This window comes from Cinclus cinclus, chromosome 1 (assembly GCF_963662255.1).
Source record: "Cinclus cinclus chromosome 1, bCinCin1.1, whole genome shotgun sequence".
Classification (NCBI taxonomy): Eukaryota; Metazoa; Chordata; class Aves; order Passeriformes; family Cinclidae; genus Cinclus; species Cinclus cinclus.
Window position 1 is genome coordinate 151,872,406 of NC_085046.1, and position 18,266 is coordinate 151,890,671.

Genomic DNA, 18,266 nt, shown 5'->3' on the forward strand with positions numbered 1-18,266 from the left:
GTGAGGGGCACAGGGAGTGACCCCAGGATTTGGGCTGGGGTCCTGGGGGGGCTGAGAGGAATTGTAATCATGGGAGTAGGATTGGGTTACTGAGGGGGGAGAGGGGGGGTGCGGGGTGCATGGTACAGTTGGATTTGCATTGGGGTCCCTGGGGGGATGGCGGATACTGGGGAGGCAAAAGTAACCCCAGGATTTGGGATCTCGGACCCCAGACATGTCCAGGGGTCTCCTGGCCAGCAGTGCCTCCCTTCCCCCTGGGCTGACCCCACTCCTCTCCCCAGTCCCTCACTGAGGAACCCTCCCCATGTCACCTCTGTGTCACCCTCAATGTCCCCCTGTGTCACTCCAGTGTCCCCTCAGTGTCCCCCAGTGTCCACTCTGGTTCCTGTGGCCTCTCTCCTCCATGGCCCTCCTGGCTCTCCCCCTGGCGCTGCTGGCAATGACCGTGGCCACCACAGCCATCGAGGAAAAGCCCCTGGACGTGGCCCCGGACTCCTTTGATGACCAGTACCAGGGCTGTGGCTCTGCTATGAACACGGAGTTGCCGGCCCTGAACCGCACTGAGTACCAGAAGAATTCTCTGTTTGCCCAGGTCTGGCCGAGAGCCGTGACTGAGTGGCAGTGTTGGGGGTCCCCATTGTCCCCTCTGTCATCCTCAGCCCAGGCCATCGCCCTCATGGCCTACACCATGGATGATCTGTACAGGAAGTTCAACGAGGAAGTGAGGAAGGCCGGGCGCTCCAGCCAGCAATACCAGGACAATTTCCACTTCAAAACTCTGCATTTCCTGCTGACCAGAGCTGTGCAACGGCTGTGGGATGCTCAGGGGCAGAAATGTCACTGTGTGTTCCGGGGTGTGAAAATGTTGAAGTTCAAAGCAAAGGTCGGAGACATCGTCCCGTTCGGTCAATTTGCATCATCATCACTTTGCAGAAATGTCACCCAACGTTTTGGAAGCACCACGGTGTTCAAGGTGCACACGTGTTATGGTGTGTACATCAGAAACTTCTCCAAATATCCCAATGAGGAGGAGGTGCTGATCCCACCCTTTGTGAAGTTCAATGTCACTAAAGTCAGCGACAACGGGGATAACGTGCAGATCAAACTCAACTCTGTCGGGACCTACAGCAAATACAACTGCGAGTGGCTGAGAGGTGGGGACAGCCTGGGGCCATGGGGACACCCACTGGGGCCATGGGGACACCCATGATGAGGCCCAGGGGACAATGACACTCCCTGGGGATGGGGGACAGGGACAGGGGCAGGGGTAGCCATGGTGTGTGTGTGGGGACAAGGACACCCTTGGGTGCTGGGGACACCAAGTCTGGGGACAGGAATGACCATGACAGGGCACAGGGATGGGGACCCCCAAATGTGGGAGGGGCCAGGGCCAGGGCCAGGGACATGGACAGAGACAGGACATCCCTCTTTCAACCATATCACACCATCTTTCCCCCTCTCACCCTGACCCATGTCACCCCTAAGCCCCCTGACCTCCCTGTCCCCTTCACCCCCCCATGTCCCCCCACACCCTCTCACCTGTCACCTCATGGCCCCCATCTCTCCTGTCACCCCTTGCCCCCGTTATGCCCGCCCCCGATGCCCTCACTCCCCCATGGTCCCCCTGACTCCCCTCTTTGCCCCCCAGGTGGAAGCGTCCCCAGAGCCCCCTGCCACCTCGGAGGACTCCTCCTGGCCACCACAGCCCTGGCAGTGGCCACCGGCATCCTCTGAGCCGCCAAGCCACCAAGGTCACTGAGGTCAGCAAAGTCACTGTGGCCACCACAATCACCAAGACCACCAGGAACTCAGAGCAACAAAGTCACCAAGGCCACCTGTCACTGTCTGCGTGGTCTCCTAGAACTGAGATCACCCACAAAGGGACATTTAGGTTGTTTAGAGTTCAAGTTTTCCCAGCTAGAGCACCGAAGGACAGTCAGGATGCCGTTTTCTGAGGTTTCCAAGGTTGTTTATTCTTTCCTGTCTAAGAAATTCTTTCTTTAACTAACAGAGGTCTGTGTAGCACGTGGATCCAAGGCACGCTCTGCCTGCCCTTGGTGCAGGACTTATCTTTTATACTATAAAGTACGTACCTAATGTTTACAATTACTTTCCAATACATGACACCTTTATTGCACTGTCCAACTTTGTCCCAAATCAATCCAATGATGCCATCCTGACTCAGAAGATGGATGACATGAAGAAGAACAAGAAAAGACATACCACGCCTAAAATCCTCCAACTTAGCTTTAAACCCCCTAATATAAACATTTATGAAATCTCAGTTTTCTACCTTCTAACAGTCTAATTTATGCTCTCCTTAAGTTTTGTGACTTGTAATTCTTCCTGCAATGATGGTAATTTTTTTCCAGGGAGTAAAATCCAGTCCCCGGGGGTCTTGGGCACTATACCAAGCCCTCTGAGCCCCCTGCCTGGAGGGTCTTGAGGCATCCAGGGAAGCCAACGGAACACCCTGGACTTCCACAGCCACCAAGGCCACCACTGTCACTATGGCCACCTTGGCCTCTGTGGCCTCCATGAGGTCACTGTGGCCACCACAGCCACTCTGGCCACCATGGTCACTATTATCACCAAGGCCACTGTGACCACCATGCTCACCAAGACTCCCTGAGCCACAAGGCTTCCACAGCCACTGTGGCCACAGTGCCACAAGGCCATGGTGCAAAGCAATTCTACTAAATAATTCCATCAAATCTATTGTGTCAGAAAATTTCTGTTAAATTATTCTATCAAAACAATTTTATTAAAATATTAAATCAATTGTATCAAAAATTCTATTAAATTTTTCTATCAAACAATTCTATTAAATAATTCTGCCCAAACTTTCCATGTAATAATTGTATCAAAGTCATTCTATTAAATTAGTCTATCCAAGCCACTCTATTAAATAATTCTATCAAAACAATTCCAGTAAATTCTTCTATCAAAATCACTTTTTTAAACTATTGTATCAAATAAATGGTATTAAAAATTCTAATAAATCATTCTATCAAAGCAATTCCATTAAATAATTCAATGAGAACAATTCCATTAAACTATTGTATCAAAGCCATTCTATTAAATAATTGTATCAGATAAATTGTAAGAAAACAATTCTATTAAATTATTCTATCAAAACCATTCTGTTAAATAATTTTATCGGATCAATTGCAGCAAAATAATTCCATTAAGTTATTCTAGCAAAGCAGTTCCATTACATAATTCTTTCCAAACAGTTCCTTTTAATAACTGTATCAAAACAATTCTATGAAATTATTCCATCGAAAGAGATCCATTAAAGAATTGTGTCAAAGCCAGCAAAGACAGACAATTCCCAAGCAGGGCTCGATGTGGCTCCCTGTGGAGGGCGCTCAGCCCTCAGACCCGGGGGTGTCTGCGCTCCCACGGAGGGAGCAGACCTGAAGGCCAAAAGGTTTCAGCCACAGCTCTAGAGAAAGGCCCTTGGGTGGCCAAACCCCTCGGTGTGATTGTCCTGGTTTACAATACAAGATAGATATTCTATTACCATCTGAGAAGGGTGATCATCCTTATCTCTGTGGGGAGTATCTTCTGTTAATGGGCCATTGATCCTACTGTATAACTGATAAGATTACATCATCCCATTGGGAGGTGCTCCAGCCAGGAGGACGAGCCAAGCCTTTGCTACCTAGATAAAAACTGAGGTTTAGAAGGCCAAAGGCAGCCTTTTTCCACTGGATTCCAGAGGAAGAACCAGGCTTTTTCCACATCATTGCTGGACCCTTTGGAGGGAAACTGCACCTTCTACAATACCACTGCTTCAACTGAACCACATCTGTAATCCAGGAGGACTGTAGCCACCATTTAATCGGATTGCACCAACACCCTGACTGACAGGGTATCCAGTTGTATTCTGACTCTGTCAGTAGTTTTATTTTTTATTATTTTGTATATTTATGTATTTTGTTTTTCCTTTTTCTCTTCCCTATTAAAAATTGCATTGCTGACTTGAAGTCTCACTGGTTTTGCTTTTCCAACCAATACAGACTAGTTCTGTAACACTGAAGCTGCTGTGCCAGTCAAAAACGAAAGTTCAGGGTGAGGTGAACCCAGAAATGGGGCACTCGACAAAAACCGTTACCTGAAGTGTTTTTATGACTCTCAAGGAGAGAAAAATTGTATCGTAAAAAGGCGGAACCATGCAAATCATTTACAGGAAAAGCCGTAGTCCTCCTATATTAGGTAAGAAGGCCATTTTAATGAATATTTATAATTAGGGTGGATAAATACCCTGTAGCAAAGTCCTCCTGAGCTGCAGGACGAGGAGAGATCTGCTGTGAGTCCGAGCTGATCAAGAATTCTGGCTCTTGGAACCTCCGGGTGTGACAGGGAGTTCAGTCTGGCCGAATTCGGTATCAGGGGCTGGGGGGACACTGGGGACGCTTGGGGGGGGACAGGAAACTGTGTGACTGTGAGATTGGGGTCTGGGGGGGCACTGGGGGAGTCATGGGTGTGGGACTGTGGTCCTGGGGTGCTCTGGGAGAAAGTGAGGGGGGACACGGGATGGTGGGAGTGGGACTGAGGTGATGGGGAGACTGGGACACACTGTGGGGGTAGGGGGTGATACCCAGATTTGAGTTGGGGTTCTGGGGCGACAGCAAAGAAATTGGAGACTGGGTTTGGGGTCTGGGAACAGGCAATGGGGAACAGTCAGGGGCACAGGGAGTGACCCCAGGATTTGGCTTGGGGTCCTGTGGGGGATGAGGAGAATTTTAATCATGAGAGTAGGATTGAGTTTCTGGAGCGGGTGGGAGTGGTACTGTGGGATTGGGATTGGGGTCCCTGGGGTGGTTGGGGGATGCTGGGGAGGGAGATGTAACCCCAGGATTTGGGATCAGAGACCCTGGACATGTCCAGGGGTCTCCTGGCCAGCAGTGCCTCCCTTCCCCCTGGGCTGACCCCACTCCCCTCCCCAGTCCTTCACCGAGGAATCCTCCTCGAGTCACCTCTCTTATAAACGAGAAACAAAAATTCTCAATATTTGGCAAAATTTAGATTGCTTTATTTGATACAGACAAAGCAAGCAGCACTGGGGAACGTGGGGGTTCTCCCCTCACTCCACACTCCCCTGAACCTTGGTTTGCAGCCTCTTCTTACAGGATGGTCCCTTTTTGTAATTTTTAATTTTTTGCCAGGTGAACAGTGGTGGTCAAATAAATATCTGTAAAGTCCTTGGTTGATTATCAATCTCATAGATAACCATCTGGTCTTGGTAGAAATAAATCAGCAAAAGTTCGGAAGTCTGGTCTTTGTAGATAGGCAGCATTGATCAAATGAAGTCAGGAGCTCTGATGTGGTAAAATCTATCGGACTGTCGGAAAGTCTGATTTTGGAAACTGGTAGTGGATGCAACTTATTTAGAAAACAAAATGTTCATAACAGGGGGATTGAAAACAGAATGATTTAATGATATGTTTTCCTCTCTCTAATGTCTGTGCTTCACTTCAGACCTTCCTACTCTGGTTTATACAAACCCCAATGCTCTTATGATTGACTCGAATCTTTTATCAATTATCACACTTCTGTGTCCCCTCAGTGTCCCCCTGTGTCACCCTCAGTGTCCCCCTGTGTCACCCTCAGTGTCCCCCTGTGTCACCACCAGTGTCCCCTTTGTGTCCCCCAGTGTCCACTCTGGTCCCTGTGGCCTCTCTCCTCCATGGCCCTCCTGGCTCTCACCCTGGCGCTGCTGGCAATGACCGTGGCCACCACAGCCGTCGAGGAAAAGCCCCTGAACATGGCCCTGCACTCCTTTGATGACCAGTACCAGGGCTGTGGCCCTGCCATGGAGGATGAGTTGCCGGCCCTGAACCGCGCTGAATTCCTGAAGAATTCTCTGTTTGCCCAGGTCTGGGCAAGTGCCGAGAAAATGTGGCAGTGTCAGGGGTCCCCAGTGTCCCCTCTGTCATCCTCAGCCCAGGCCATCGCCCTCATGGCCTACACCATGGATGATCTGTACAGGGACTTCAACAAGAATGTGAGTGTGGCTGGGCGCTCCAGCCAGCAATACCGGGACCATTTCCACTTCAAAACTCTGCATTTCCTGCTGACCGGGGCTGTGCAACGGCTGCGGGATGCTCAGGGGAAGAAATGTCGCTGGGTGTTCCGAGGGGTGAAAAAGAACAAGTACAAGGCAAAGGTTGGAGACATCGTACGGTTCGGTAAATTCGCATCATCATCGATTAATTCTAGTTCCACCAATATTATCAATCCCACCACGGTGTTCAAGGTGCACACGTGTTACGGTGCGTACATCAAAAACTTCTCCAGATATCCCAAAGAGGAGGAGGTGCTGATCCCACCCTTCGAGAAGTTCGTGGTCACCAATGTAACCGACACCGGGGATAACGTGCAGATCGATCTTAACTCCACTGGGACCCACAGCAAATACAACTGCGAGTGGCAGACACGTGGGAACAGCCTGGGGTCATTGGAACACACACAGTGTCCAAGGCACACCCATGGTGAGGCCCTGGGGACAATGACACTCTCTGGGGATGGGGGACAGGGACGGGGCAGCCACGGTGTGTGTGGGGACAAGGACACCCTTGGGTGCTGGGGACACCAAGTCTGGGGACAGGAATGACCATGACAGGGCACAGGGATGGGGAACCCCAAATGTGGGAGGGGTGGGGGAAAGGGACAGGGAAAGGGACAGGGAAAGGGACAGGGACAGGGACAGGGCCAGGGACAGGGCCAGGGACAGGGACAAGGACTCCCCTGTTCCAACCCTGTCCCTCCTGTCCACAGTTGCTCCAGTGGTGACAGGTCCTGTGTGCTGGATGTGGGTGGGCCGGGACCCCACTATGGCTTCTGTTGAACCCCTGGCACCATCTGTCACCCCCTGTCACCCTGACCCATGTCACCCCTAAGCCCACCATGGCCCCCCTGACCTCCGTCTCCCCTTCACCCCCCCATTCCACCCCCCCCACCCTGTCACCTGTCACCTCATGGCCCCCATCTCTCCTGTCACCCCTTGCCCCCATTATGGCCGCCCTCCACCCCCTCACTCCCCCATGGTCCCCCTGACTCCCCTCTTTGTCCCCCAGGTGGAAGCTTCCCCAGCGCCCCCTGCCAACTTGGAGGACTCCTCCTGGCCACCACAGCCCTGGCACTGGCCACCGGCATCCTCTGAGCCACCAAGCCACCAAGGTCACTGAGGTCAGCAAAGTCACTGTGGCCACTACAATCACCAAGACCACCAGGAACTCCAGGAAACAAAGTCACCAAGGCCACCACAGCCACCACTGCCACCATGGCCACCTTGGCCTCTGCGGCCACCATGAGGTCACTGTGGCCACCACAGCCACTCTGTTCACCATGGTCACTATTATCACCAAGGCCACTGTGACCACCATGCTCACCAAGACTCCCTGAGCCACAAGGCTTCCACAGCCACCATGGCCACAGTGCCACAAGGCCATGGTGCAAAGCAATTCTACTAAATAATTCTATCAAATCAATTGTGTCAAAACAATTCCATTAAATTCTTCTATCAAAACCATTCTATTAAATAAGTGTATCAAATCAATTGCAACAAAACAATTCTATTTAGTTATTCTCTCAAAACAATTCCATTAAATTATTCTGTCAAAACCGTACTATTAAATAATTGTATCAAAATAACTGTATAAAAAAACTGTATGAAATCATTCTATCAAAGCAATTCTATTGAATAATTCTATCAAAATAATTCCATTAAACTATTGTATCAAAACCACTCTCTTAAATAATTGTATCAGATAAATTGTAACATAACTATTCTATTGAATTATTCTATCAAAACAATTTTATTAAATAATCATATTAAATCAATGAAATCAATTGTAGGAAAACAATTCTATTAAGTTATTCTAGCAAAATAATTATGTTAAATAAGTGTATCAAATCAATTGTATAAAAGAATTCTCTGTGAGAGGCATATGTAACCAAGTTGTGGATACCCTCGAATCAAGACAATTTAAGTTTCCTAGGGTGAGTTCTATATATTTTGTTTAATTTAAAATTGGATTTTTAAATACTTTCCTAGCATGACACAGGATTGTGTTTCTTTGAATTCTTTTTCAGACAGCGTAGGGAAGAAGTTGTGTAATCTTCAGGCTGAGGGAAATTTATCAGTTTTTATATTTATTCTTCTCTTTCATATTATTGTTCAGTTAATTGAAAGATTGGGTAAAGTTTTTGGTTTGGGGCCTCAGTTGAAAACCCCTTCCCCTCCTTCCTCCCCCCGTGCTCTTTTTCCTGACATGAGGGGCAATCAGCATTTGGGCAGTGCCAGAGTTGCCACCGATCCCTGGACGCCTCCTGACAAAAGTTCAGGCTCTCTGGGTTACGCAATAGACTTTGTGGGGACCCACTTCTGCTATTACCCTGAAGTTTGGGAGTTCAGACTCTCTGCTGAAACCACCTGGGTGCTGTGACAAACTTCTGCCTTCTCCTGTGGAGGCACCAAGACCCGTTTTGAAGACACAGACAACCATTTCTCCTCAAGACCCCGACCCATCCAGTCGTTTTCCAAGGACATCACCGCCCACGTTCCTATAAAATCCTGCCCCGCGAGGCCGCTGATGCCCTGGCGCAAGCTGCCCGGAGAAGCTGCGGCTGCCCCGTCCCTGGCCGTGTGCCAGGCCAGGCCGGGCGGGCCCTGGAGCAGCCCGGCCCAGGGGAAGGTGTCCCTGTCCCGGCAGGGCTGGCCCCGGACGCGCTTTAAGGTCGCTCCATCCCGAACCATTCCCGAGCCCCGGGGCCGGGCCGGGCGCTCGGCAGCGCCACCAGCTCGTGCTGCCGCCTGCTGTTGGCACCCGGAACTGCAGCTGATGTCCCGCGCTCGCTGCTGCCCTCCGCTGGGCAATTCCCGAACCGCAGCTCCCAGAGTCCCAAAATCCCAGAATAGGTCAGGATGGAAGGAGTCCGAGTGAGCACCTGGTCCAAGCTCCCAGCTCAGTCAGCGTCATCCTGAGCACAGGATTGGGCCCAGAGCAGCCCAGAACAGGACATGGGACTGGGAAGAGCTGAACGTGGCACTGGGCAGAACAGGACATGGCACTGGGCAGAACTGGACAGGGCACTGGGCAGACCTGAACACAGCAGTGGACAGAGCTGGACATGGCACTGGGCAGAACAGGACATGGCACTGGACAGAACTGGACATGGCACTGGGCAGAACTGGATATGGCACTGGGCAGAACTGGACAGGGCCCTGGACAGAACTGGACACATCACTGGAAAGATCTGGATGTGGCACTAGGCAGAGATGGACACAGCACTGGACAGAACTGGACAGAACTGGACACAGTACTGGACAGAAATGGACACAAAACTGGACAGAACTGGGCACAGCACTGGACAGAACTGAACATGGCACTAGGCAGAACTGGACATGACACTGGACAGAACTGGACATGGCACTCCCGATGTTCCTCACTGGGCAGGCAGAGGGGCACGGTCACTCTCTGACCTCCTGGCCCTGCTCCTCTCAATGCCCCCTTGAGATGGGGCGGGGGAGAGGGAGAAACCTCTCTGGTTTTTGAGAGTTTCTCTTGGAGGGTGGAGGACACCGTGAGATTTAGAAGCAGGTTAAAAGGAGAGTGGGGGAAGCTGCTCCCTCTGGCTCACTCTTGGCTTTGGAGAAGGAAGGTCGCCACTCTCCATGCCATCCCAACACCAGGAGCTGCCTCTCCTGCTGCTAAACCCCACACCCCTGCCCTGCCAGGACACCCCACCATTTCAGCTTCCTGTTTCCGAGCATCCTGCTGGAGCACCTGGATTGACAATGGCCCAGGGAGATGTGAGGAAAAGCACGCTATAACCCACAAAAATAAGTTATAAGAGTAGGTATGTATTTATTCAGCTCTGAGGTGCAGGGGAGATAGTTCCTCCAAAAACACGCACACCTTCAGTGATCTGCGCCTCTCCTTTTATTCTCTGAAAACTAGGAATACAAAATTCGCCTAATACATATTCATCGCCTATCCCAGCTTCATACGGAAATTAGATTCACACCTCTTTGCAACTGTGCATTATTCATTTTAGGTCGTTCTGGTGGTTGTCTAAGGGTCTTTGGGATTAAGAAAATAGTCTTCCTCTCAGTTTGAATTTTCACCTTGCCTCCTTGTGCATGCTCTCTCTTTAGTCCTTTGGTCATTTTCTCGACTTTGATATCAGTTTTCCTGGTCTCAGGGGTCTGAGGATCCCCTTATCCTGTGGTGTCTTTGTCCCTGCATTCTGTTTGTGCACTCGACTTCACGCCCCCCCCACTTTGTAGCCTTGCTCTCCTCCTGTTCTCGTAAACACCATAAACAATGGTGTTTTGCAAACAATGCAGTTTTGTCAGTCCCCCTTTTAGTCAAAGCTTTTCTTAATGCTTGAATCTTAAGTCTCGATTTCTCTGTTTCAAGGGTTTGTGAAGCCAAGCCTCTTGTCTTTCCATCCCTTCCCATCTGGGACACAGCCGCCATTTTACCGCATGCTCCCCGAGCTCGTACCACAGCGCCCCCTGCAGCCCCGGGGGAATCACTGCACCTGCCCCACCCACCGGGAGCCGCCAGCGCTCCCTGCTGGCAGGGACGGGAACTGCACCAAAGGGGAAAGCGCCCACAGCCAAAAGAATTGTCACTGGGTTCCTCTTGTGTTGGTTATAAAATCCGTACTTGCTGTTGTTTTGTTTGCCTTGTTGTACATTGTTATTCCTGTCCCCATATCACTACCTGAGAGCCCCTAAATTTCAAAATTATATTAATTCACAGGGATGGGGTTTGCTTTCTCTGTTTCAAGGGAGGGCCCTGCTTCCTCTAGCAGACATCTGTCTTTCAAACTGAGACACCCCCAGATCCCCCCTGGCCCCAGGCCACACGGCCAGCTCAGCTGGTCACCCAGCAGAGCCCACAGGTCCTTCTCCTGAACTGCTCTGGCAGCTCGCCCCAGACGTGTGTGGCACTGGGGACTGTCCCTCCCCAGGGGCAGGACCTGTCCTTGCCCTCTCAAACCTCCCAAGTTCCAGGCTTTAAGGTCCCCCTGGAGTGCAGGGTGGAGAAGGATGCTCTGCCTGGAATGTGCCCAAGGGACAATGCCCCTTTTTTGGCCATCAGGGCTGGATTGAGAGGAGTCTTGTGCAGATTTTGGTGCTGAATTGGGCTGCAACCAGCCCAAATCGCCAACCTCGAATTGACAACTGAGGGTGAAGCAGTCGCTTCTGCAGGGACCCCCGAGCAGAGGTCCCTCTTCGAGCGCCACTTGACACGGCAGGTGGTGGCCAAGGTTCTGTGACTTCCCTAGAGAAGGGTTTTTGTGAAGACGTGTTCTGGGGTGCACAGGCACACTCGCCTCGCCGCTGTGATTATCAGCTCCTTTGTGAGAAGCGCTCTCAGGCAACACAGAACTGAGACAGGGTCTTGGTGTGGAGTTCCACTGAGAGCCTTTATTAGGGCTTGCCACAAACGGGGCCAGGGATGGAAGAAGCCCGGGAAGGTAGAGGGAGCCGCGGATACATGGGAAAGGCAGAGGGAGCCAGGGTAGAGCAACCAGGGAATCATCTGAGGGTACAGGGGCAGAGCAAGAGGGGCAGGGCAAATAGGATCGAGAGAATCTGCATGAGCTGCAAGGCACGCTGGGCTGGATTTTTGTGTCTCCATCACACCGAGGGGTTTGGCCGCCCAAGGGCCTTTCTCTAGAGCTGTGGCTGAAACCTTTTGGCCTTCAGGTCTGCTCCCTCCGTGGGAGCGCAGACACCCCCGGGTCTGAGGGCTGAGCGCCCTCCACAGGGAGCCACATCGAGCCCTGCTTGGGAATTGTCTCTCTTTGCTGGCTTTGACACAGTTATTTAATGGATCTCTTTCGATGGAATAATTTCATAGAATTGTTTTGATACAGTTATTAAAAGGAACTCTTTGGAAATAATTATTTAATGGAATTGCTTTGATAAAATGTTTTAATAGAATTCTTTTATACAATTGTTTTGATACACTTATTTAACATAATTATTTTGCTAGAATAACTTAATGGAATTGTTTTCCTACAATTGATTTCATTGATTTAATATGATTATTTAATAAAATTGTTTTGATAGAATAATTCAATAGAATAGTTATGTTACAATTTATCTGATACAATTATTTAAGAGAGTGGTTTTGATACAATAGTTTAATGGAATTATTTTGATAGAATTATTTAGTAGAATTGTTTTGCACCATGGCCTTGTGGCACTGTGGCCACGGTGGATGTGGAAGCCTTGTGGCTCAGGGAGTCTTGGTGAGCATGGTGGTCACAGTGGCCTTGGTGATAATAGTGACCATGGTGGCCAGAGTGGCTGTGGTGGCCACAATGGCCACAGTGCCAGTGGTGGCCACAGTGACCTCATGGAGGCCAAAGAGGCCAAGGTGGCCATGGTGGCAGTGGAGGCCGTGGTGGCCTTGGTGACTTTGTTTCCTGGAGTTCCTGGTGGTCTTGGTGATTGTGGTGGCCACAGTGACTTTGCTGACCTCAGTGACCTTGGTGGCTTCATGGCTCAGAAGATCCCTCTGGCCAGTGCCAGGGCTGTGGTGGCCAAGAGGAGTCCTCCGAGTTGGCAGGGGGTGCTGGGGACGCTTCCACCTGGGGGGCAAAGAGGGGAGTCAGGGGGACCATGGGGGAGTGAGAACATCGGGGGCGGCCATAACGGGGGCAAGGGGTGACAGGAGAGATGGGGGCCATGAGGTGACAGGTGAGAGGGTGGGGGGGGACATGGGTGGGTGAAGGGGAGACGGAGGTCAGAGGGGCCATGGTGAGCTTAACGGCGACAGGATCAGGGTGACAGAAGGGGACAGGAGGTGGCAGAGGGTGATATTGTGGGGGTCCCGGCCCACCCACATCCAGCACACAGGGCCTGTCCCCACCACAGTGACTGTGGACAGGAGGGACAGGGTTGGAACAGGGCTGTCCCTGTCCCTGTCCCTGTCCCTGTCCCTGTCCCTGTCCCTGGCCCTGGCCCTGGCCGTGGCCCTTTCCCTTTCCCTTTCCCTTTCCCTTTCCCTTTCCCTTGCTCCATCCCCTCCCACATTTGGGGTTCCCCATCCCTGTACCCTGTCATGGTCATTCCTATCCCCAGACTTGGTGTCCCCAGCACAGGGTGTCCTTGTCCCCACATACACCATAGCTGCTCCTGTCCCTGTCCCCTATCCCCAGGGAGTGTCATTGTCCCCAGGGCCTTACCATGGGTGTCCCATGGCCCCAGGCTGTCCCCACCTCTCAGCCACTCGCAGTTGTATTTGCTGGAGGTCCCCACATAGTCAAGCTCAATCTGCACATTATCCCCATTGTCGGTGACTTTGGTGACCATGAACTTCTCGAAGGGTGGGATCAGCACCTCCTCCTCATTGGGATATTTGGAGAATTCCTTGATGTACGCACCACGACACGTCTGCACCTTGAACACCGTGGTGGTCCCGAAATATTGGCTGACACTTTTGCAAAGTGTCGATGACGCAAATTGACCGAACCGGACGATGTCTCCGACCTTTGCCTTGAACTTGTACTTTTCCACCCCCCGGAAGGCACAGTGACATTGCTGCCCCTGAGCATCCCACAGCCTTTGCACAGCCCCAGTCAGCAGGAAATGCAGAGTTTTGAAGTGGAAATCGTCTCGATACACCTTGTGGGAGTGCCCGGCCGTCCTCACTTCCTCGTTGAATTGACTGTAGAGGCCATCCATGGTGTAGGCCATGATGGCAATGGCCTGGGCTGAGGATGACAGAGGGGACACTGGGGACCCCCGACTCTGCCACATTTTCACTGCACTTGGCCAGACCTGGGCAAACAGAGAATTCTTCTGGAATTCAGTGTGGTTCAGGGCCGGCAATGCCTTATTCATGGCAGGGCCACAGCCCTGGTACTGGTCATCAAAGGAGTTCGGGGCCATGTCCAGGGGCTTTTCCTCGACGGCTGTGGTGGCCACGGTCATTGCCAGCAGCGCCAGGGTGAGAGCCAGGAGGGCCATGGAGGAGAGAGGCCACAGGAACCAGAGTGGACACTGGGGGACACAAAGGGGACACTGGTGGTGACACAGGGGGACACTGAGGGTGACACAGGGGGACACTGAGGGGACACAGAGGTGTGATAATTGATAAAAGATTCGAGTCAATCATAAGAGCATTGGGGTTTGTATAAACCAGAGTAGGAAGGTCTGAAGTGAAGCACAGACATTAGAGAGAGGAAAACATATCATTAAATCATTCTGTTTTCAATCCCCCTGTTATGAACATTTTGTTTTCTAAATAAGTTGCATCCACTACCAGTTTCCAAAATCAGACTTTCCAACAGTCCGATAGATTTTACCACATCAGAGCTCCTGACTTCGTTTGATCAATGCTGCCTATCTACAAAGACCAGACTTCCGAACTTTTGCTGATTTATATCTACCAAGACCAGCTGGTTATCTATGAGATTGATAATCACCCAGGGATTTTACAGATATTTATTTGACCACCACTGTTCACCTGGCAAAAAATTAAAAATTACAAAAAGGGACCATCCTGTAAGAAGAGGCTGCAAACCAAGGTTCAGGGGAGTGTGGAGTGAGGGGAGAACCCCCACGTTCCCCAGTGCTGCTTGCTTTGTCTGTATCAAATAAAGCAATCTAAATTTTGCCAAATATTGAGAATTTTTGTTTCTCGTTTATAAGAGAGGTGACTCGAGGAGGATTCCTCGGTGAAGGACTGGGGCGGGGAGTGGGGTCAGCCCAGGGGGAAGGGAGGCACTGCTGGCCAGGAGACCCCTGGACATGTCCAGGGTCTCTGATCCCAAATCCTGGGGTTACATCTCCCTCCCCAACATCCCCCAACCACCCCAGGGACCCCAATCCCAATCCCACAGTACCACTCCCACCCGCTCCAGAAACTCAATCCTACTCTCATGATTAAAATTCTCCTCATCCCCCACAGGACCCCAAGCCAAATCCTGGGGTCACTCCCTGTGCCCCTGACTGTTCCCCATTGCCTGTTCCCAGACCCCAAACCCAGTCTCCAATTTCTTTTGTGTCACCCATAAACTCAAATCTGGGTATCACCCCCTACCCCCACAGTGTGTCCCAGTCTCCCCATCACCTCAGTCCCACTCCCACCATCCCGTGTCCCCCCTCACTTTCTCCCAGAGCACCCCAGGATCACAGTCCCACTCCCATGACTCCCCCATCTCCCCCCCAGACCCCAATCCCACAGTCCCCTGTCCCCTCCCCACCAAGTGTCCCCAGTGTCCTTCCAAACCCTGATACCAAAATCGTCCGGAGTGAACTCCCTGGCACACCCGGAGATCCAGAGAGCCGGAATTCTTGATCCGCTCGGACTCACAGCTGGTCTCTCGTGGTCCTGCAGCTCAAGGGGGAAATTTGCCCCAGGGTATTAACCCACCTAATTATAAATATTCATTAAATCACCTTCCTAGCTAGTACAGCACTATGGCTTGTCCCGTAAATAATTTGCATGGCTCCGCCTCCTTAGGGATCAAATTTTACTCCCCTAGAGAGACATAAAAGGGGCTTCAGGGCATGGTTTTCCTCGAGTGCCCCAATGTCATGGATTACCTTTCACTTTTGGCCGGGGCTGCAGATACAGCGTTACAGAAGTTGGCAAAAACACTTCACTGGAATTCTTTTCATCTGTTTCTCATGAGCTCCAGCTAACTCAGCAATGCTGTTTCCACACTTTCAGTTTCTCACCCCCCAGCACCCCAATCCCAAGGTCTCACATCCCCCACTGTCACCAGTTCCACTCCCCACTGCTCACTGGGTTGCTGTCGCACCCCAGACACCAAATGGGGTCCCCTACCAGATGACATCCCTGTAGGCACCCCGAGCCCGGCCATGATCTCTTGGGGGAGTTCCCTGGCTGTGTTGGTGTGGCAGAAGTTCTGGAACCCCAAAAAAGGGATCCACCAACACCAGGAGATACCTGAACCCTTCTTGGCGTGGTAGCTCAGAAAATCCATTTTCCTGCAATCCCCTGGAGTGTTTCCCCTTTCAGTGATCCCCAGAGGTGATGGGTTTGAGTCCAAAGGGTTAATTTAAAACATACCATCCATTGTGTTAGAATAGACTTGTTAGGAAAAGTAATCCACAAACACCAGATTTTTACAACTGAAAAGGAGACAGAAGTGTCCTTTTAGTTTATTTCAATAAAGGGAGAGGCCATGGGACATTCCCCTTGGGTCTCTCAAATTTTTGGAGGATGCAGCCTCCCTTTTTATCTGAATTTCCCAGCCACATTTCCCTCTCTGTTTCCCCATGGGCTGAGGTATTTGGGAATCACAGACTTCTCAGAATACCTGATATCTGAGATTCTTCTTTAATGTAAAACCCTCCCGTTTAATTTTTCATTCTTATGGAATTTCATGGGTCATCCCCATTGCTTCCTTCATCTTTCAATATCCAGTTTCATTTATCAGCAAACCTACAGTGTGTTTGAAAAGGCAAATATCTCTTTCCTTTCATCAATCAGTGGAATCCTTCCCATTATTTCTTTTATCCCTCAGTGCCGCTTTTATCTTCCAGCAGACCCACAGCTCGTTTGTAAAGACAAATCCCTCATTGCTCTCAGACCTGACAGTTCTGTCCTAGGGACGCTGAGTGTCTGAGGCCGCACACCAGTCCCCATCCCATCGACTCCCCTGAGCTTTGCTGGTGCTTCTGTCCTTCCCCAATTCCAGCATCAGTCAGGCTGGGCCTGGCCTGGTTATTGGGAGTTACCACCCTCTTTATTTGGGCCTTTTGGATACGTGGCCAATTTTCCATCTGCCCAACTCTATCCAGGCCTCACCTGTGCTGGTGAAATTCCCTCCTCAGCTGTTGTCTTGGTTTTACCCAGGCTGGCTGGCAGGCAGGCACCCACCAAAGGCCCTCAGCCTCTCCCCTCTGCCACTGGAGAGAGGAGAGAAAATAGAACCAAGGGTTCATGGCTTGAGATAAGACCCGGGAGAGATCACTCATCAAAAACCATTGAGGGCAAAAAAGATTTGAATCAGAAATATGAAGGAAATTTGTTACACTGACAAAATCAGAGCAGAATAATGAGAATGAAAATAAACCCTTCAAAACAGTTTCCCCCTGTCCCCGTTTCTGTTCAAAACTGGGCAGAAACACCAGTTTCCTGTAGTGGTTTTGGTTTGCCCATTTTAAATTTTCCTGATGATATAGGATTAGGAGGAAAGCAAAACAGGCACAACTTTAAATGGTACAAAGAGAAAATATACTACTACCAACTATAAGAAAAAAAAAAAGAATCAAACTCAGAATAAAACTTCAGAGCGCTCTTCCTCCCCCTGCACACTTCTGTTCTTTCACACTGAAAACATACAGAAAACAACTCAGTCACTTAGCCAGCTCTAAAACTGTGTTTCAACAATTCACTTCAGAGAGCAGACTTCTCTCTTCAGTCTATGGAGATTTCTCCACAGGAAACCGTTTTCTCGTAGCCTTGATGTCACAGTGATCAGCCACCCAGGAGAATGGAAATCTGATCACGGTGTAAAAATCCCTTCCTTGACTAACAGAGTTCCCAGAACCATCCCTGAGGACCATATCAATTATGGGGCACACTTGAAGGATTGTAACAATTCAAACAAAAACTGCCTTCCTCTTTGTAAACAGAGGCATTTCTTCATCTTCTTCTTTTTCTCCTTCTTCTTCTTCTTCCCTGGGGAACAGCAGGGGGCTTCATCTCCTCCCTATTCAAACTTGGGGGATCACAGCAGTTTCAACATCTGCTTACTTTAACACCAATGCCTCTGCTCACAGCCAGAGTTAGAACATTCAATCCATGCCATAATTCCTTTATGTGTTATAGGGAGGGAAGGGTCTCTTCTCCATAGCATAGAAGAAGAAAAATTTCAGTCCATGAGTCTCCTCCTTCCCTCACCTGGGACCTGACACTTCCTTCTGCCTGACCTCCGTGTTTTTATGCTCTTTCTGTTTGTGTCTTCATCTTGGTCTCCTTCTTTCACTCAGGAGAGAGAACAAAGTGTCTGCAAGTCTCATTCTGGGCAGTGAAAGAGTTAATACCTTGCCCGGACAGCAGAGTGTCCTGTGATCTCTCCCAGGTGTCCTGGCCAGAGCTATTTACCATGAAGAGTCTTTCAAGGCCACACTGGGGGCTGGGCTTGGATTGCAGGGCCCAGCCAGAAATTGGTGATGCGTTTTCTGGCTCCATGGCTGTTTTCTGGTGATTGCTGCATTCAGTTCCAGCCACGGGCTGGGGCTCTTCTCTCCA

General features: G+C 50.5%; 3 protein-coding genes across 3 annotated transcripts; 2 read left to right on the forward strand and 1 right to left on the reverse strand.

The window, feature by feature from the left end:
* Positions 1-382: 382 nt before the first annotated feature.
* Positions 383-1,734, forward strand: LOC134058146 (erythroblast NAD(P)(+)--arginine ADP-ribosyltransferase-like). Its single transcript, XM_062515248.1, has 2 exons — positions 383-1,154; positions 1,649-1,734. The coding sequence occupies exons 1-2, from the start codon at positions 404-406 to the stop codon at positions 1,732-1,734; spliced, it is 837 nt and encodes a 278-aa protein (XP_062371232.1). The 5' UTR covers positions 383-403.
* A 3,940-nt stretch (positions 1,735-5,674) lies between these two features.
* On the forward strand, positions 5,675-7,413 carry LOC134058157 (erythroblast NAD(P)(+)--arginine ADP-ribosyltransferase-like). Its single transcript, XM_062515260.1, has 3 exons — positions 5,675-6,500; positions 6,787-6,820; positions 7,086-7,413. The coding sequence occupies exons 1-3, from the start codon at positions 5,696-5,698 to the stop codon at positions 7,411-7,413; spliced, it is 1,167 nt and encodes a 388-aa protein (XP_062371244.1). The 5' UTR covers positions 5,675-5,695.
* A 4,856-nt stretch (positions 7,414-12,269) lies between these two features.
* LOC134058167 (erythroblast NAD(P)(+)--arginine ADP-ribosyltransferase-like) lies at positions 12,270-14,026 on the reverse strand. The gene is made up of 3 exons (XM_062515267.1): positions 13,222-14,026; positions 12,805-12,913; positions 12,270-12,624 (listed from the first exon to the last, which is right to left on the reverse strand). The coding sequence occupies exons 1-3, from the start codon at positions 14,003-14,005 to the stop codon at positions 12,270-12,272; spliced, it is 1,248 nt and encodes a 415-aa protein (XP_062371251.1). The 5' UTR covers positions 14,006-14,026.
* Positions 14,027-18,266: the final 4,240 nt, after the last annotated feature.

What these genes read in the sequence shown, in the direction of transcription:
- LOC134058146 (XM_062515248.1), top strand. Translation starts at nt 404, where the DNA reads ATGGCCCTCCTGGCTCTCCCCCTGGCGCTGCTGGCAATGACCGTGGCC. An exon ending in CAACTGCGAGTGGCTGAGAG is followed by an intron (nt 1,155 to 1,648) that starts GTGGGGACAGCC and finishes TTTGCCCCCCAG; the next exon opens with GTGGAAGCGTCCCCAGAGCC.
- LOC134058157 (XM_062515260.1), top strand. Translation starts at nt 5,696, where the DNA reads ATGGCCCTCCTGGCTCTCACCCTGGCGCTGCTGGCAATGACCGTGGCC. An exon ending in GTGTCCAAGGCACACCCATG is followed by an intron (nt 6,501 to 6,786) that starts GTGAGGCCCTGG and finishes TCCTGTCCACAG; the next exon opens with TTGCTCCAGTGGTGACAGGT. An exon ending in ACAGGTCCTGTGTGCTGGAT is followed by an intron (nt 6,821 to 7,085) that starts GTGGGTGGGCCG and finishes TTTGTCCCCCAG; the next exon opens with GTGGAAGCTTCCCCAGCGCC.
- LOC134058167 (XM_062515267.1), bottom strand. Translation starts at nt 14,005, where the DNA reads ATGGCCCTCCTGGCTCTCACCCTGGCGCTGCTGGCAATGACCGTGGCC. An exon ending in GGGGCCATGGGACACCCATG is followed by an intron (nt 12,914 to 13,221) that starts GTAAGGCCCTGG and finishes TCCTGTCCACAG; the next exon opens with TCACTGTGGTGGGGACAGGC. An exon ending in GTCACCCTGATCCTGTCGCC is followed by an intron (nt 12,625 to 12,804) that starts GTTAAGCTCACC and finishes TTTGCCCCCCAG; the next exon opens with GTGGAAGCGTCCCCAGCACC.